We start from the raw sequence: 20,137 nt of genomic DNA on the forward strand, positions 1-20,137 counted from the left end.
TCTAAACATCTCAGTATTTCCCAATTTATCATACTGGGCTGATTTCATCCCTGGTGCAATTCTACTAACTCCATTGAAATCTGGGATAAATTTGTTGTTTTATTTTATTTAACATGTTTCTTTTTAGATTTAATGGGCTGGATCCTCATTAAGGTAAACCAGTGTACTTCCGTTGAAGTTGGTGGAGTGACACGAATTTGTACCAACTGAAGATCTGCCCCATTATTTTAAGGCTTCCAATGAAAATCCAAATTGAATATATTACATTCAACTGATTTTTTTTCAGTATTAGGTATTCACCAGGTTACTTTTTAAACATAGTGTAACTTGATACCGTATTCCTATATATAGTGGTGCAGAAAAAGTGAAGTGTGGCTAATGGCTTTTGTTTCAAGACACTCATTCTGCAAATGTTTTGGATGGAATTGTGTTTGTATTTTACTTTTTATTGGGTTTTTACAAACTCATTAATCACAATAGCACTTTCACATTGTGCCCACTGCTGGCAAACTCTGTGCAAGTTATTTTAGAGTTGGGAGTAGTCAAGGAATGTTCATGTTAAGTTCCATATCTTTAATATATTTTTTGTTTGTTTGTTTTTTAGGTTTATTTTCTTTAAGACTCCAGGCTTAGGCTTGGAGACCCCAGCCACCATCATTGAGCCCAGCAGCTGGAGCGGCAGCGAAAGCCCTGCCGAAGACATTGAAAGAATGAGTGATTCTGCAGATAAACCTATTGACAATGATGCAGAAGGTGTCTGGAGCCCTGACATTGAACAGAGCTTTCAGGAGGCTCTAGCTATCTATCCACCATGTGGGAGGAGGAAAATCATCTTATCAGATGAAGGCAAAATGTATGGTAAGTAGTGCAAATTTAACCTTTTGAAATAATTATCTGATGAGATGCACACAGCCAAACCTGTATCTAGACAAAAGACTAGATACTGATCTCCAGATACACCAGTGTAAAACAGAACTCTGAAGTTAGAGTTCCAGAGCATTCAGTTACCAATCTGTCCAGACCTCGGTTCGTGATTGGTAGAAAAGATACAATCATTAAATTTACAGTTCTGCAGCTGTGTCTACAGTGTGGCTGAACAAGTATTTTTAAAAGGCTTTTAAATATGTGACTCCTTGTGCATAAAGAATATGTAAGCACTCTTCATTTTTCAATAAACGGTGCAGTAAAATAAAATCAACTTGAACCATCATCTGGAAGTACAATGATAGCACAATAAAATGTATAGCACTTTATTAAAGAAGTGATAAAGTTCTTGTCACTTTCACAGTCCTCTCAGTGAGTGATGCAAGGTTTTTTCTCTTTGTGAACTAATAAATTATATCATGTTCTGAGTCCATTTAACAATACAGACACCTACGCATACATATTACCCCAATATTGTTTTGTTGCCTTTCCAATTTGCTCCAGCTAATCTCTGATTTTGGACAGGTTTTTGTTTGTTTTTTTTTTTGTTTTTTTTTTAACTTTTGCAAATATTGCTGACTGTAGAGTTTTAGTTTTGGCTGTTCATGTAGTAAAAGGCAGATGGTGGGTTGTTCCTGTGCACTTTGATTCTATTAATCATAGAGTGTTTTAGTGTTTGTGGTTTTGTACTGTTATGATTAAAAATGATCAGGAGTCTACCTGATGCATTGATGCAGCTTTCCTGATCTTTAGAGTAATTTGTTCCTAAATAATTGTAAATATCTGTCACATAATGGCATGTTGTGTCTTTAACAAAGTGCCTTCTCCATCAATATCAGTAGGAACCTACAGAGCAAACTAGCAGGCACTGTAAGGAGAAAGCAGATGGTACTGCAGCTGCCACCAGCTGTGCCCCCTCCCCCAGTACTGGTTGGATGATGTAATGGAAACAAGGAAAAAAATGTCTTTCTGTGGTGTTGGGAGTCTCTCACAGCCTGTCAGTGTCCCAGCGAGGCAGAAACAAACCTTAAGGCGTTAGTTTGCAGCTGTCATGTGACCCTTGCAGCCAAATGAAACATAATGTCTGGAAAAATAGACTTGTGATGAAGCTTCTCAGCTGCTGTTGGCAGAAAGTTTCTAGGCCCTGTTTTCCAGCTGGATTGATTTTTTTTTTTTTTTAATATCTGAGAATATAGGTCTTTTTTCTTTCTCTCGTTGTTCCTCCTTCCCCTGTAATTTCCCTCTATTTTGATTGAAATGTTTTTGTTGTTACTCTTTAAAAAAGGATGAAAAATTAGTTTAATAGTTTGTGCTTTTTCTGGAATGACTTAGAGATATACTTGCAAACATGTTTATTATATATTTATAGTGAAAGACTGTACTTATACATGGACATTCTTGTCTGCTAAAAATAGTGTTGACACAATTTTTTAAGTCAGAGTCCCATAATCCATAGGTAATTTACAGTAATGACTTCTGAAATGTATTTTTTTCTTTTTAGATCTCCTTCTGCAGGAAGTAATGCATTCGTAATGTGAATTTTTGTGTTTTAATGAAAACTCACACATTTGTACATGTAAGGATTTTATTTTTTAACAATCCCCTGCTGTAGGTTTAATAAGACAATTGTACTGAATCCTAAATATATATATATATATATTTATATAACACTATCTATGCAATAAATATGCATCGTTAATGGACAATAAATGCCATAAACCATATCTGCCGCATCTGTCATTATATAAAACACAGAAGTGTTATTTTGAATATAATTACAAACCCTAAATAAATGTTTTAGTATTAATTTATATGAAAATTAAGAACATATATGGTATTGCAACTTTGATTTAAAATGTTGCCATAATTTTGAAGAAGGAATATGTTAGGAAATGCAGAAAGCTATATGAGTAGTATTTACATCCTGACTTTTTCGTGGATGAACTCGTTTTCATTCTTCAAGCTGAGTAACTGCTTTGTAGTGTTTTGAGGATTTATTGAAGTCATGCTAGGTTTCTGAGGACTTTATAATAGAGTCTTATGGTCCTAAGAGCATAATTGTTCTCCAAGGATTTTGAAATCAAAACAGCGTAAGTGTTTTAGATTCTGTGTGGCAGAATGAAAATAATTTAATGCCTTTTAGTGGCATACCAAGTTTATTTCTCTTACGAGAAAGACATTACGATATTTCAAAGCTTCTGCGGGGTTGGGGCATTTTGTAATGTGTCGGTAATTCATGAACCATGCAAGACAAAAGGTCAAGATAGCACCATTTCATTTTCCGACCGAAATTACCTTTAAATGTAGACACTAGAATAAATATGATTTTCTATAAAGACAAATGTAATGATCTCTCTGTGATGGGCTCAAGTTAGGGCAGTTGTGATTTTCTTTTTCAAAGAAGGGATATTTTGAAGAAGGGAGGAATCTGTTTTCGTGAAAGGTTTTTAAACGTCTCCACTGTAGATTTAATAAGACATTTTAGTTTCAGCAGAAGGCAGACTCTTTCTTTCTTTTTTTTTTTTGTGATTATCTTGAACAGTCCTTAGGAGTGGAGCTCATTAATTTGGTTGGGTGAGTGTTCTTCACTTACTTACTTACTTTTGACTTCATGGGTGTGTAGGCACTACTGGGATTTTTGTAAATCCCATCTCTGCAATGAAGATGTGTGTGGGTTGTCCTCTCTGAAGAAGGAAATGTGGGCTGCTGTGTCAATTCTCCTTCTGGCATTGAGGGATATCTCTGGCTTCTGCGTTTTGTGAATGTGACAGCTTTTCTTCAACTGTTCTTCCACACTTTTGTAATGTTTTTTTGAAGGAGTGGGACAAAGCCATTCCATTTCCTCTTCGGCCCAGGTCATTCTCCCTCTACTCCAGCCCTTCTATGAAAAGTAACCCGTGGGACTGTATCAAGAGGCTCAGAACTTTTCTGGACATTGCACCCCACAGAGAAGAAGGATTTGAGGACTATGTGGTTTGGGTTGGGAGGAAGATTTGCCCTCCCACTACTGCAGATCCGGAGGATCCATGGAGAAAAGAAATGTGAGATGCAAGGAAACAGTGATGTCTTCTGTTATGCCGTGGCCTTCTCTTAGCTGCTTTATGGCCCCTCACTCTATCATGGAAATCATACAACAAAGCATTTGGAAACTCCTGAACTTTGACTCAGGGAAATAATTGGGTGAAAAACGAAAATACTTAACCTATTTTAGGCTAGTATTCATGCCAGGAATATTGGTTAGGAAATTCCTAAAAGAAAGAGAGTGGCCAGTAATAGTCAAATGAATAGAGAAGATGGTTTCTGCAGAACAGTGCCACCCATAGTTCCATCTTTTCCCCCTCAATGATGGTTTTATTGTTGTTACTGATAAAGGCGTGACTACAGTCAGAAAATATAAGTGAATATGAAAGTTTGACCAAGGATGGAGGACCTCATCCTGAAAATTGCTGAGCACCTGCTGTTCACTTTTTGAAGAAATAAGTAAGGAAGAAGTAGGTTACCACATTACTCAAATTTGCCATGCAAAGCCTTTGGTGTGTGAGGGATTTTTTGTTTTTGTCTTTAATTGCATTAAGAAAAGTATTGACAAAATACAAATACTATTTATAAATAGGAAGTGTGAGACTGCAGGACTTATTTCCCTTCCCATAAATAAACAATCATGAATTTCTGTCTTTATGTTCTAAAACTCTCTATAAAACCCATAATCCATTACACAGCATTGTCTGTCTGTGTTTGTACTTAGTTCAAATTGTTGGTTCTTTTTCAGTTGACAGTTTAGTTACTTGTAGCAATTCCTGTTAACTTACTTATTGACAGGATACTTGCCTGTACTTGTCTCTGTTCCTGCAAAGATTGTTATGGAAAGATTAGAAGAATGAAGGCTGCAGAGATTCTGAAGTGAAATGCATCTTTGATTCATCCCTGGTGTAACAACCCTGAAGTCAGTGGCGTTACAGTGGGAATTAATTTGGTCCAGTGTGTTTGTTTTCATTCATCTAAAATGTAGCTATATTAAGAGATATCTTTGGTAGCACTTTGGGGATGATATAAAAGTAATTCAGAATAGTCATTAAGTGTGATAATGCCTCTAGACATGCCGATACTTTACTAACAATATTAACTTATCCTCAAGACAGCAAAGACGGCTATTGTATATAATAGGAAAAATAGTTTATTTAATTTTTTAAATTAAAAAAAAAAGCAATTATCCTGTAAAAAGATCTTGAGTGATGAAGCAAATGTATCTGTGTAGGAAACAAAGCTACTGGACAAATTTATTGATAGTTTTATGAAAAATGTAACAAAGCTGTTTACATATTCTACAAAGATTAATAAGCACAAAGCAAAGGTGTAAGAGTATATTGCAGCCTTGCAAAACTGTTATATAAATGTAGTAGGCACAAAAGCTATGGGTCTGTCCTTACCAGAATAGTAATGAAAAAACTAATGGTATCTTATTCACTCATCAAATAAAAATACTCTGCCTAGGCAAATAGAATATTGCAAGATTCATAACAGCACTTTTCATCTCCAAAGCACCATACTAATATTAATGGAACTTCAAATGGAACTTCTCACAGCTAATACACCAGCAAAAAGTCCGATTCCATAAGGCTTCTGTGACATTGTAGGTCAGTACCCTTCCCTTGCTCTATCTAGGTGTTTATCAGGAAACTATTAGGTGAATAGCTTAATGAAACAATACTAACTTGTTAACAATTATTTTTTATTTTTGCTTTTAATTTGAAAGTTTCCAAAACAGTTACTGCTTCTATAAAGATATTACTACCTTATAAAGTTTTCACTCTATTAAATATATTTGAATGTGCATAAGGTATTTAGAGTGATGAAATAGCAGGTGTGGGGTGTCAGGTTGCATGTTTATTCATCTGTTATTGCAATCGTTGTGCAAAGATGTGCTCTTGTATTTTCTGTCTCGCAGCAACATACACAAAATGCAGCGGAGAGCCTGGTGGAGCCCTTTAAATGCCGCCCCCTGTCCCGCCACCGGAGCTGCGGGTGGGATTTAAAGGGCTCCGCCAGGCTTCTCGCCCTGGTGGGGAGCCCGGAGGAGCCCTTTAAATCCCACCCGCAGCTCCGGCGGCGGAACGGATGGGGGCATTTAAAGGGTCCGAAGCTCCATGGTGGCTCTTGCCTTGGGCCCTTTAATTTGCCCCACGGGCTACCAACCACCTCTGCAGCTGGGAGCCCCCTGAGTGATTTAAAGACCTTGGGACTCCCAGCCACAGCTGGTGCCCCAGGACCTTTAAATCTTGAGGCCACGCCCCCTCCGGGACTCCAGGCCTTTCAGCATAAAGCTGAAATCACGCATGTTAAATGCGCGTAAGTTGTGAGAGACCTGGGAGACCAGTTTAGTTTTTGTACCTTGGTCTCTCTGGATTAAATGTTTCTCTAACCAGGAATTGAGACGGAGAGGTAGAACTCAATGATCTAGAGAAGATTTTCTCTCTCTCTGCTGGCAGCTTCTATCTTCAGGGACAGTGTGAACAGTGCCTAAAGAGCACTGCCTTAAAAGATAAGGGCTCCTACCTATGAAGCTGGTGGGAGAAGACAGTGGGAAGAAGTGAATCTGTGGGTTGAAGAATCATACATGACATAAATGCTGGAGTGCCTCCACTGGATATATGGAATAACATACTCCAGAGGAGAGCTGCTACAGAATTGTGCACCAAGCAAGAGCAGGATAATATTTGAGAGTTAATTTTAGAAGTCTTATCCCTTTTTGCCGTACTGTTCCCTCTCTACTTAGTTATGCAAAGCAGATGCAGAAAGCCCTATATAAACCCTTTATTGTGAAGCAGAACAGGTCAGCTCTGTGCAATCTCTCAACAGGTTTTGCAGTGTTTGGTACTCATCTATAGAGCAGAGTTTCCATCTGAATTCTCTCTCATTGTACCAAGCAGAGACTAACTTTCTGCACGATAAGATGGTATGTTCATCTCAGGAATCTGAGAGGCTGGCATCACTCAACATCCATTCCTAGTGATGCAGAATGGAGATCAGAGCAATTTTTCTCTTTATGAAAATGTAAATATTAACAATGGGTTGACCTAAACGTACACATTTTGCGAATGGGAGGATTCCTTTTTGGCTTAGTGGAATGTATCAGAACTAGAATAATATGAGCTCAGTAGAACATCCAGGACATTTGTTAAAAGATTGTTGAGTGTGATTTATACAAGTTTAGTCCATTTTTCCTCCAAGGTTGATGTCACTACTTTAACCTGAGATCCTGTAACTGCACATAGCTGTCTATCTATCTTATCTTATCTAAAATAGATAAGTCTGCTGTACTGGGGGAATCAGTAGCCTAGCATCGAAAAGATCATGAGATCGAATGGATATGTGGGAAAAACCCAGAGGGATAGTGATTGTAGTAGAAAATGCACTCTTCCTTTTCCTTTTGAGATCATATGTTCCAATAACTAGGGTCCCTCTTAAAAATGCTATAGGTCAGAAATCTTTTCCAGTCCAGAAGAAGACTATGCAGGAACAATGGTGCCACAGTGTAAGCCCCACAGGCTTTTAAGGATTGTAAAAGATAACCTGGATGAGGAGCAATTTGATAACCTCTATATGAAACTGCTCTGGAGATTTCTCCCAGATTCAAATATTGGTCAAACCTGTCTTGCAAAATCCAGACCAGGCTACAATAACGCCTTTCTTTGGGAAGGTGTTACCACTGGAATGTGGAGAGTGATTTGGTTTTTCAGTAGACACAAATGTCCCAGTTTAGGGGCACATGCTTTCTAATGAGTGTCTCAAGGAAGAGGGCCATGTTAAAGGGGGAGTAGAGGTGGGAGAGCCTGACTCAGTCTTTCAACAAGAGAGATGCGAACAGCAAAGAGAGCACTGTTATAGTTTTAAGACTGGCTAAAAGGAAAACCAGTCAGAACTTAGCCTGACAACACCACTGCTATGGCTTACATCAGTAATCAAGGGGGCACTGTGGAAATAGGCCCACTGCCAGCCTTTCATGTAACATGGAACTTTGATCTATGAGCTGATTGGCCAAAACATAGGCACCTGAACCTTGTAGATCATAGACTCATAGACTTTAAGGTCAGAAGGGACCATTATGATCATCTAGTATGACCTCCTGCACAACACAGGCTACAGAATCTCACCCACCCACTCCTGTATCAAACCTGTGTCTGAGCCACTGAAGTCCTCAAATCATGGTTTAAAGACTTCAAGGTGCAGAGAATCTTCCAGCAAGTAACCTGTGCCCCATGCTGCAGAGGAAGGTGAAAAACCCCCAGGGCCTCTGCCAATCTGTCCTGGAGGAAAATTCCTTCCCGACCCCAAATGTGGCTATCGGCTAAACCCTGAGCATGTGGGCAAGACTCACCAGCCAGACACCCAGGAAAAATTCTCTGTAGTAACTCAGATCCCACCCCATCCAACATCCCATCACAAGCCATTGGGCATATTTACCGCTAATAGTCAAAGACCTATCTCATTATACCATCCCCTCCATAAGCTTATCAAGCTTAGTCTTGAAGCCAGATATGTCTTTTGCCCCCACTACACCGCTTGAAAGGCTGTTCCAGAACTTCACTCCTCTGATGGTTAGAAACCTTCATCTAATTTCAAGTCTAAACTTCCTGATGGCCAGTTTATATCCATTTGTTCTTGTGTCCACATTGGTACTGAGCTTAAATAATTCCTCTCCCTCTCTGATATTTATCCCTCTGATATATTTATAGAGGAATATTTATAATCATATCTCCCCTCAGCCTTCTTTTGCTTAGGCTGAACAAGTCAAGCTCTTTGAGTCTCCTTTCATAAGACAGATTTTCCATTCCTCGAATCATCTTAGTAGCCCTTCTCTGCACCTGTTCCAGTTTGAATTTATCCTTCTTAAACATGGGAGACCAGAACTGTACACAGTATTCCAGATGAGGTCTCACCAGTGCCTTGTAGAACAGTGATGGGAGGACTCCACCTGAATGCTTTTTCTACTGGACCTGCCTGATTTTGGACTGGCCACAAACAGAACTACTGATCGAAAGGGGAAATGGAAAAGCGAAGAGCTTTCACAGAATCTCTGATCTTTGTGGGATGTGCAGTCTCTCAGAGAAATGGGATTTTCCCCTGACCTACGCCATCCTACATCTCTCTCAGATGCTCTGGGGGAAGAGAGCTCTACAAAACTTTCCCAGAGCAAATGCCACAGTGGTCTGATGATTCTTGCATTGGCTCCTGAGGCTATGTTGCACAGAACTAATATTTAATTTTTAAATGTTACTTGCAGGGATTTCCTCATGAGATACACACGTGATTTTTGAGAGGCCCTCGGAGCGGAAGTAGTCGTACTATTGTGTGAATTTTTTAATACCACACACATAATATAATGCAGGACAGTCAGTCTTGAACAGCAGAAAGCAACATTGACGAGTGGACATCATCAGTTGATTTTACTCTAAATGTATGTTTTAAATTAAGGAGTTAAACATTTCTTAGATCCAAACAATTTGGAGTGTGTTCAAATGGAACAAGTAGCCCCAAAAGCCTCTTCTAGCCCTGGGCACTCTAAAATTATTATGCCAGTTTAAGCAAAGGATATATTTTGTTAGAAAAATAATCTGGTGGCAAGGGGGCGGGGAGAAGAAGAGGGGAGAGCGAACATAAATATGCAGGTGCCAAACTGAATACACTTTTAAAATGTAGGGAACTGATGTTACTGTCTTGGCTCAGGCTGTACCAATGAAGTTGGTTGTAGAAGGCAGAGTGGTGGCCCCTGTATTCACAAAGAAATAGAAACCCCCAGAGAATAGTCAATTTTCCTTCTATTCTCTGCAGCACCACCTAAGGGTGGCAGTAAAACAGTCTATCAGGATTTTACATAGAGAAGACTCCAGTCAGCACTTGAATCCTCTATTCAGAAGGCTCAGAGATGCTCCTGTAGCAATTAGCACATTCCCACAACCACCACTGTATAGGTCAAGCCTTTGAGGAGTCTCCTGGGTATAGTCAGTGTTGTATTTTATGGCGGCCTCTTTATAGACTACTCATGTCTCTAGTTCATCAGAACTTATACCTGTACAACCCCATGGATGTCACTGAGTTTGCATAGAGCATAAGTCAGCACAGAACTAGGCCCAACATTTGTAAAGCTCTGTGGAATTTACAGCGCTATGTGTAGGATTTTTATTAATAGTAATAATTCCTTTAAACCTTTACTCTGCTGAACCACTCTGTTGTCTGATGTAGCCCAAGTTATCTTTGTGGCTGTTTTGCATAGTAAGGAGAATAAATGAAATTTATAGGAGCCTTTGGAGGTTAGTAGTTAGGATTACATTGTTTTTGTTTTAATTGCCTGTATTATTGCTGTATACGCCAGGAACTGGTGCCAAATTTGCTTTATCCTGCTCCTAACGTTGTCAAAGACATAGTTGTGCAGAGATTCAACGTTATATAACGAGCCATGAAAACAGGAAATCTCGTGTACTCTTCAGATCTAACTTCAGGTTGTTCAGTTGTGCTGCTTGGATCAAACCAAAGAGGGCAGGCAACTTCAAAAGCAACCAATCCCAAATGGATCAAAGTAGATATATTATTGCTAAGGAGTTTTCTCTCAGCATAGTGAAAACATGTTCTGTCAGATCTGGGGATACATCTTAGGCTAAGTGAGAGATAATGGAATTGTGCTGGGCTGAATCCTGGGCATCTGCATCCCTTTGCAAAGCATTATAGACTGGATATATGATAATTTTGGGAGTAGAGGCACTACAGCGTGCAGCAGATTCAAAATATATCCCTACTTACCTGCATGGAAGTGGGAGAATTAAATTAAACTAAATTCTCAAGGAATCCCTGAACACTATTTTCAAGACTGAATTCTTTGTACTCATTCTAACAAACCTGAAGCAATTCAGACTTGATTGCCTGAAATCTTTTTATTTTTGTTTGTTTATACTTTAACATTAGCTTGCATTTGGTTACTGTATAAAAGAAAAACACACTATAAGTTGTCTAATAAAGTTAATACAAATAATTCCTGATGGGTAGAATAAAAACATGACAACAAAGCCATCCCTGGCCATCTGGAGAAGAGACCACCTGAGACTTCTGCCTACAAAACCATAGGCGTGTATCGCCTAAACCAAAAAGCAGCAGAATGAACTCAGGTGGTAGGGAAGAGCTATGTAAACCTAAGCCGGTCCAATTCCATCCAGTAGGGAGTAGTGGGGCCATCCCCCATTTACAGCTCTTGCAGGCAACTATGGACAGGTAGTATAACAGTTTTCGCAGTAAAAATAATCTTTTAATTTTTTCAGTGGATGCCTTTCATCTTTCTGGGAACTTTAAATTTACTTCAAAATTTTAATCTCCTTAAGGCAAAGCCTGTATTTACATCTGTTCATGCAGCCTCAGGAAACTACTGACATGAAGTACATAATGAACTTCTTAGTAAAACTAATGTGAAATGCAAAGTTGACTAATAAATATATAACTTCTTCTGCTCCCTGGCACATTTTTACCTAAGCAAACAATTTCAAAAAATGTCAAACACAGAGGATCAGATATAAGCCCTCAACAAGCAAATGCAATGCCACCATTGACACAGAGCCCTTGATTGTTTGCTCTTGTGGCTGGTCATATGGTCTGCTGTGAAAGGGATCCACAAGGAAATGTTCCAATATATAAGCCAAGTATTTATATGTAGAAATATGGGTAGAGGGAATTGCATCTTGCTGCTCCCCAGGAGACTTCATCTTCCTGGAGAGCAGGCGGAGGTGCCCTCTCTTAGGATTTTCCTCTGTGGGAAGGAGTGGCAAGTTATGGTTGAAGCTCCCTTGTAAGGTTAACAGTGAAGCTTGATTAGGAGATGAGCTGATTTAGTAGATTCCTAGGACAGTCCTGCCCACTTTTGGGGCTGTATTGGCCTCTTCTAGTCCACCTTCCAGAGGGAACATTGTAGCCACTTTCCATAGCTCTAAACTGCCAGTGACTTGTGCTAGGTTGACACTGGTGGAAGCCCAGCATAGACCAGGTGGAATCTGACTAATGAAGGTAGCAGAATGGATATTGTGAAAGAGCATGGTAATTAGGAAGAGAAAATAGAGGTAGGAGTGATTGGGTGGTGTTAAGGTAAAATTAGGTTAAATATAAGAGAGAATTTACTGAGTGTTATCTAGTAGTGGATACGTGTGTTTTTCATAAATGCAGAATAACACAAAATAAAACAAAAACAGTGGAAAAAACAAAATAAATACAGTGCTCACAGCCCACCATGCTGGCCTCCACAACCACAGCTGCCATTGCTGCTGACATCTGGGCAGCAACTGTGATAGAGCAGCGATAGCACCCTGGAACTGCTCTATCCAGGTCCGTGGGCAGGCAGGGAGAAGGGACTTCAGCCCGGATCAGCCCAGCCAAGATGGCAGTGAGAGCCATGGCAGAGGGCAGCCCACTCCTCCCCTTAAAAAAATTAACAGGGCTCTATCTATTGGAATGTTGAATAATCTTGTGAGGGAATCACCATTGTTTTGAGACATTTTAAAAACTAATCTTGTCAAAGACCTGGGGACTATAAAGAAGGAAACAATCTGTAACAAGGTGGGAATGGGCTGGATAGCCAATAAGTCGCTTTAGTTGTTAATTTCTGTGACTCTCTATTCATGGTATTCTTCTTTTGTATCAGGTTTTTATTTTTTGTTAACAGTATTTTAATATGAACAATTTTTAAAATGACATGAAAGGAATGTGTTGAGTTCCATTATTGTTATCATCATCTATAATTCGTAGGATGGTAGCATTTAGAGGTCCCAGCCAAATCTGGGCAACATTTTGCCAGGTGCTATGCATGAGGGAAAAACAGATTCTGCCTCAAAGAGCTTGCAGTCTAAACAGACGAGAGACATAGGACATGTCTACATTACCCGCTGGATCGATGGGCAGCGATAAATAGACCGCCAAGCGCTCTCCCATCGACTCCGGTACTCCACCAGGGCAAGAGGCGTAGGCGGAGTTGACGGGAGAGCCTGAGCTGTCAACTTAACCGCAGTGAAAACACCGTGGTAAGTAGATCTAAGTACGTCGACTTCAGCTATGTTATTCACGTAGCTGAAGTTGCGTAACTTAGATTGATTACCCCCTTCCCCGCCCCCAGTGTAGACTACACCTAAGGAAGGTTATTATACCCTTTTGTACCCTTTTTACAAATAGGGAAGCAAAGCACAGAGAGATTGACTTGTCCTAGTCCAGTGCCTTACCTTCTTTTATTTACTATATGGATTGGAAATAGGGGAATTTCAGTCTCTTTTAAAAAAAATGTCTCCTAGTGTTAAAGTAGCCTGCAGTCTTTGGAAGAGGAGTGTATATTTTTCCTTATAACTATGCAGTAGTGAAAATAGTTTACTTTCTTTTTGCATGGTGCATTCAAGTCTTTATGGCATGTGCCAAGCTAAAATTCTGATCTTTAATTACTGGTTTAGAAAATATGTTGGTTTCAATTTCCCCTCAGTTACACTGTTGTAAATCTAATGGAGTTGTTCCCGATTTATGACAGTGTAACTGAGAGCAGAATTGGGTCCCTATGTTTAAAATTCAGTTTGCCATATAATAGCTAATAATTTCTGTCTGCTAGGCAGGAGTATAAAAATGTTGAAGACCTCTGTTTATGTAAAAGAAATATGAGGTACAGTAATGTGGACTAGTGATTAATGGTGAGAGGGATGTAGAGGGGCAATCCAAATTGGCTGGTGTTGAAAATCCATGTGCCATGCAGATTTAGGATCTGTTTGCAGATGCTCCATAATTTAAAATGTCATTTAAAAAAAAGTTTAAGCCCTCATGTAGTAAATTAGTGCGTTGCTTACTTGTTCAGTGTGCAGAGTACAAGAAGACCAGCTAAAATAATAGTGTTAGATGAGGTGTGAACTTATTCCATTCCTCGTAAGAAGGAGTTAACTTCAAATCCTAGCATTAGTACACAAATCATAAAAATGCCTGTTGTGAGTTCCTGAATATATATGTGTGTGTGTGTGTGTGTGTGTGTGTGTGTGTGTGTGTGTGTGTATATATATAGAGAGAGAGAGAGAGAGTACATTTATATATATTGAGTACATTTAGGTTCCACCTTTATTAGAAAGTCATTTTCATTAATCTTTGTTGATCTCTTGAGCAGTCACTTAGGATAGACATCACTGGAACTAGGTATCACAGGGAACAGTCGGGTATAGTTTCAGATTTCAATTACAAGAGTTGTGCTAAAAACACAACTCCATCTGTATCCCCTCGGTACCTGCACACACGACAACAGTGCTAGCTCAATAAATTAAACCAAAACACATGGAAGCAGGTGCAGTGTAATAGTGGATAATATTATATATGTGTATAAATTGTCATTTAAAAGACTTGTTAAAGATGAAAGGAAGTAAACAACATATTTCTCTCCTTAGTAGTAGTAGTAGTAATAGTAAATATTTTTATTTATGATAGTGCCCAAAGGCCCCAGTTGGGATTAGGGCTCCATTGTGCTGGGACAATCCTTGCCTTGAAGGATTTACACTAAATTATAATTCTATATAGATATATAAAATGCTCCCATTAAATAAATCTCTGGTTGCACGTTCATTCAGCATAACATGGCTTCTAAAGCCGGTATATCAAGTAAAAAATGAGATTTGCCTACTACAGTTACTTTCCCAACTACTCTAATCTGCATCCCCCAAGCAAAGGCAGGGGGAAGGGAGAAAAGAATAGGCCTTGCATCATACCAGGGCGGGAAGCCTGGCGGAGCCCTTTAAATCCCGCCCGCAGCTCCAGCGGTGAGACAGGGGGCGGCATTTAAAGGGCTCCACTGGGCTCCCTTCCGCAGCGGGAAGCCTGGTAGAGCCCTTTAAATTCCACCCGCAGCTCCGGCAGCGGGATGGGGAGGGGCATTTAAAGGGTTCTACCGGGCTTCCTGCCATGGCGGGAAGCCTGGCGGAGCCCTTTATATGTCCCCCCCCGTCCCACCAGCCGGAGCTGCGGGCGGGATTTAAAGGGCTTGGGGTTCTGACTATACGCGGTTATTGCTTTATGCGATAACCGCGAAACGGAACCCCCGCCTAAGATGCAACAGACCTGTAAATACATGCTTTAGATCAAGTAGAGGCAAGGCAACTTCCCTTCCGACCAGCATGTTTCTGACAGTTTAGTTCAGGGAGGAAATGAAGAATTCATTATTTTGAGCACTAAGCTTGAAATTTATTCTTAGCACATAATAGAGAGTAATAAATCATGTGCATTATGTTGTCTTAGAAGTGATTTTCATTTACCTTTTTTATTAGATGGGAAAGAAGTAACTTTGAATGAACCTAAAAAGTGTAAATGTTAAATATAGTTCTGACTTTATACATTTTGATTCATGACATCCATAACTTTTATGTATGGATTCTCTTTTTGTTTTTTAAATACTGATAGAGCATGGCTATTGCAGAATTAATTCAGATTAAAATGAATAAAACACACTTGTCATTTCTTAAGGTATTTTGCAACCTAAGCAAAGGCCTCAGGTATTCCAGCTATGAGAGATGTGCAGATTGCATAAGATGTTATGCATTGCTCACTCTAAGATACAGAGTCCTGTCTGCCCTTAAACCTTTTGTTCTCTTGGCTGAATGCAGTTAATTAGCAACTGTCTCCATAGCAACTGCCTCATAGTCCAAAAACATTGTCTAGTTTTTGCAGTTTAGCTTATCACACTGTTTACCTGAAGGGCTTTTCACTGCGTTGAGTCTCATTTGAGTTGGCTGCATGCCTGTTCACGGAAGTGAATTGTCAAGATAGAAAAACACCATGGCAGCAAGATGCTGAACAGGGCCCTGTTGTGTGAAACCAAAACATTTTAAAAGTTCTGTGGAAACAAAAGTTGATGTTTACCATAATTTACATTTAATTTTAAAGCATATAACCTGCCAGTAATACTCTGCATTCTAAAATACAGCCTTATTCATGAACCTTTTCTACAGTATGTAGTCTAACCTATTTAATGGTTCCCTTTTCAGAGTATACTCTCATTAGTAATCTCCAAGCCAAAGGTGATTTATAATTACAGAACCTTCCATACTATTTAAGGAGACTTCACTTCCCTTAGAGTCATACCACTTCAAAAGACTGTAGCTTGTTCATTGAGAGGGTATAGCCATATATTAGTCTGCTGTTCCTTGAACATTATACTCTTCTTCGTTTTCTTTTGTTTTAGCATAACTAAGAAGAAAGTCTGTGTTGGTTCCATACAGTAAATTAAAAACCAGATGATCCGTATCTCAGCTGGGTATAGCTTATTACTAGGGAAACTGAAAGCTGACTTGTGTATTTATATTAACCATTAAAATGGAGGCAAAAAGATATGGAAATATATTTTTATGACCCAGATGTTGTTATAAATGGATTTCAGTTTGGTGCTAATGTGCTTTTTAAGTATTTCAACCCAGACTGGTCATCAAGTTGTTAGTTTACACACACACAAGGTTTAATTGGAAAAAGTGAAATTATGTTATTTAAAGGCTAGTTACAGCTTAATGGAATACTGATCTACCTTTTTAATCTGGAGTGTACTCAAAATGCTAATAGTATTGGAAACTGTACAGTAAGGTTAGTACTGGACATCTATTTGTGGATTGTTGGTTTTTGTTTTTTTTTTTTTTTTTTCCCTGAACATGCAATATTTGTGGCGGAGGAGATGCCAATTTAAATTGAGGAATTTCACATCTTGTCATTCACAGAATGTGAGACAGTTTGTTGTAGAAGTTGTACCCTGTCGTGGACGAATTCCTCTTCCTACAATTGCATTCTGGCTACCTTATTCCCCCTGCAGTTTCTATTGACTATTATATTCTTCACTTCCTGCCTTAACTGTTGTGTACTGTTGCTATACACTGATAAGCAGCTGTTGCATTTTATCCTAGATGTGGTGGGTGAAGTGATCCTTCAATTGAGTTTGTAAAGTGTTTTGGGATCCTTTGAGATGAAAGAGACTATGTAAATGCAAGCTGATATTAATTATTTATTCAGCGGTTTGTGTACAGCCTCTCAAGAAAAGTTGACAAAATTATTCTTCAGCCTCATTGATATATCACTGTTACTTTAATGCTATTTCAGGTTAATTATTTATTATTATTATTAGTAGTAGTAGTAGTAGTAGCAGTAATATTTGCATTATAGCAGTGCCATAAGAACACAGTCAGGATAAGGGCCACATCATGCTAGAGACTGTTACAGACACAGAATTCGAGATAGTCCCTGCTCCAACAGTTTACAGCTTTAAAGCAAGTTGCATAAGCAGGTGTATCACAGAAAGCAGGTAGGAAGGGTGAGGGTAATAGTTATAGAAACCCATGGTTACATAGACTGACTGTGCACATTATGGAGGATTTGAGACTCACCATTTTTGTGTACAGAATATAAATTGAAATACATTTTGCTGTCAGTAATCCCTGCTGCATTAGCAGCAGGCATTTCACTGTAGGTATGTCAGTAGAAGAGGGTGTCAAGAAGGAATTTGAAGGAGGACAGTTCAGTGTCTCTTTAGTGTAATCCAGGGAGTGTTGTCTATGCTTCAGGAATAGGACGGAGAAAAGAACAAAGGCAGTTGTGCGAGAACTGGACAAATGGGCAAGCAAGGTTAGCCATATTGGAGTTGCTGAAGAGGGGACCAATTTAAAATGATAAAGAACCTCATTGGTAAACAATTGCAAACTGTCTACTCCCTTCACTCTGTCATGGGGCACCACATGAGGCTGTCCCCTCTTTGCCATGCTATTTAACTTGGTAATCAGACTTTTAGTGGGAATAATTAGAAACATTGATAAAGGGATATGTGATGACAACCTCAAAGATCAAGTAATTCTAAATGTGTAAGACCCTACTAGTCACTTCCACAGACCTTACACTGATCTGGAACCACTGAAAATGACAGTGAATTTTGAGGATGTAGTCTGAATTTTAGCAAGTTACTTTGTGTTGGCAGAAGCTCAGAAGCCATGACTCAGTTCCCTAAAGAGACTTCCTGGGTATCTTAAGTACAGTATTTAGAAGTAGAAGTCTCTCTAATAACCAGGGGAAAAAATCTTCTAAAGCTCATCATTACTCCATTAGTACACACCATTAAAATGGACCTTGACAGATGGGAAGAGTCTCTGTTTTAAAAAATAAAGGCCTCATCCTCAGCTGGTGTAAATTGGTATAGTGCCAGTGAAACAAAATCGGCTTTTCTTCATCACTAGGGGAGAGAGAAACTTTTGAAAACAGACGCAAGTGGTTGTAAATCCCCACAAATTAGAAGGGGGATTCAGGGGCAGGTATAGTGCTTGAAACTACTTTTAATTCATTTTAAGCTGACTGGATTTCAAGTTAATGGTTAACAACTATTGGGTTGTTGATGTATGAGACAGAAAAAGAATCCAACTGTCTTTGCCAGAGTTGTATTGAGTCTGCAGTGATAACAGGATTAAAACTTTCTGTACTCTAGCTCTTCTGAGTTATAAGTTTTTGAGAATAAGACATCAATAATTCATTATAGTAATATATTGTCAATTTCTAAAGCTGTGCAGAGTCACCTATTATGTGATAACCGTAACCTCCTATGGTACACAGCTTCTTAGAAATAGGAAGCTTTGATGGAAAGCCTGTGGTCCCACCTAAATCTTGTCCCCTGAAAATCCTTTTTAAACTAAAAAGAGCTATTTCAGAGCTGTTGCATTTCCCATTAACTGTTTAATGTTTGTTTGTTTCTTTGCTTGTTTTTTATGAAAAAGAAAAGAACAAAGTCTTGAATTACAAAGTTGGCAGCTCACTTATCTTGCTAGGTATATCAGCACGGTGGCTTCATTAGTCCTTTCTTATAGATAAAATTGATTAGAATCAGAAATTAATCAAACTTGCTAAAAGCAAGAAATGTTTAAAATCTGCTAGGGATTAACCACACAAATTAAAACAGTATGAAGTACAGCTTTAAATTTTAAATAAAGCAGTAAGAGGGGCTAAGAATATTAGTAAAGATTGCGTTTTTAAGTCTCTTCACACTCTTGGTTTTGATGTTGCACTTTTAGGGCAAAATTATGGCCACTCCAGCTCAGAGGTTAGAGTGAGTGAGTGTGAGTGTGTGTGTGTGTGTCGGGGGGGTGCACAATAATGAGGCAAGTGGCTACAGGACTGGTGAGTAAGGGAAGAATCCTAGCTAGTGTTGATGGCAGTGCTAGCATTCTCATTGTGAGGGTGACTTGGGCAGGAAGGTTGGACCATAGCCCTGCTGCACAGTGTGCTGTCAGAGCAGTGCTCAGGGGAAGCACTCTTTTTACAAAGCTGGGAGTACCTCCCCACACAAGCACCTCAGTAAAACATTTGCAGCTGGCCTGAGTCTGCTGACTCGGGCTGTGGGGCTATAAAACTGCAGTGTAGATGTCCAGGCTCAAGCTAGACCTTCAGGGTCCCAGGGCCTGGACTCCAGCCTGAGCCCAAATGTCTACACTGCAACTTTATAGCCCCACAGCCTGAGCCCTGAGAGCCCAAGTCAGTTGACCCGAGCCAGCTGCAGGTGTTTTATTGGATGCACTTTATGCCATTAAAGATATAATGCCATATTGCTTGGGCTGGTAACCTCGTCCCTGTCCTCTAACATGGTTCAGACTTACAGGAGCCATAACAAAACTCTGGGTGCCTGATTCGCCTCTCACATCTGATATAATAAATCATGAGTCATTCCACTGAAGTCAATGAGAGCAGAATCAGCTCTTGATAGGAGATCACATTTGATCCAGATCCGTTTTTACCTGTTCTGTGTTTACCTTCAAGGGTGAATCATCAGTCACACACCAAGGAGTTGCAAGATTAAATAAATGCTTATGGAATGTTACTTAGTAGCTGGTATGTCTTCATTATTTACTTACTTACAAAACCATGTATGGTACCTTTTCTAACTACAGTACTAGGGAATTAGTAAAAAAAAAATATGTAGAGTGTTTACATGAGTCTGAATGTATGCTAGCTAGATGCAGTGCTTCTGACATTTTTGAGACAAAAATAACAAGACAGGTTACCTTAAAGAATTCCTGTTATCCAAACATCTAAATTACCTGAAAATTCATGGTTAAACAAGTGGAGTTGGAATTATATGTTGTAATGCAGGTCTCAGTGTTTTTACAGCACTAGAGTTTGAAACATGTAGTGTGAAATACTCTGCAATTGTGAAATTGCC

At 39.2% G+C, this 20,137-nt stretch overlaps 1 protein-coding gene across 2 annotated transcripts in view; it reads left to right on the forward strand.

The window, feature by feature from the left end:
• Nucleotides 1-20,137, forward strand: part of TEAD1 (TEA domain transcription factor 1) — a 220,077-nt gene that overhangs the window by 74,674 nt on the left and 125,266 nt on the right. Inside the window, exon 2 of one of the 2 annotated variants that reach the window (XM_050955139.1) lies at nt 605-858. In XM_050955139.1, coding sequence (XP_050811096.1) covers nt 711-858 — 148 coding nt within the window. In that variant the 5' untranslated portion in view covers nt 605-710. Of the gene's footprint in view, nt 1-604; nt 859-20,137 lie in introns of those variants that run through there. The other variant, XM_050955137.1, reaches the window with a different exon arrangement.

This window comes from Gopherus flavomarginatus, chromosome 5 (genome assembly GCF_025201925.1).
Source record: "Gopherus flavomarginatus isolate rGopFla2 chromosome 5, rGopFla2.mat.asm, whole genome shotgun sequence".
NCBI lineage: Eukaryota > Metazoa > Chordata > Testudines > Testudinidae > Gopherus > Gopherus flavomarginatus.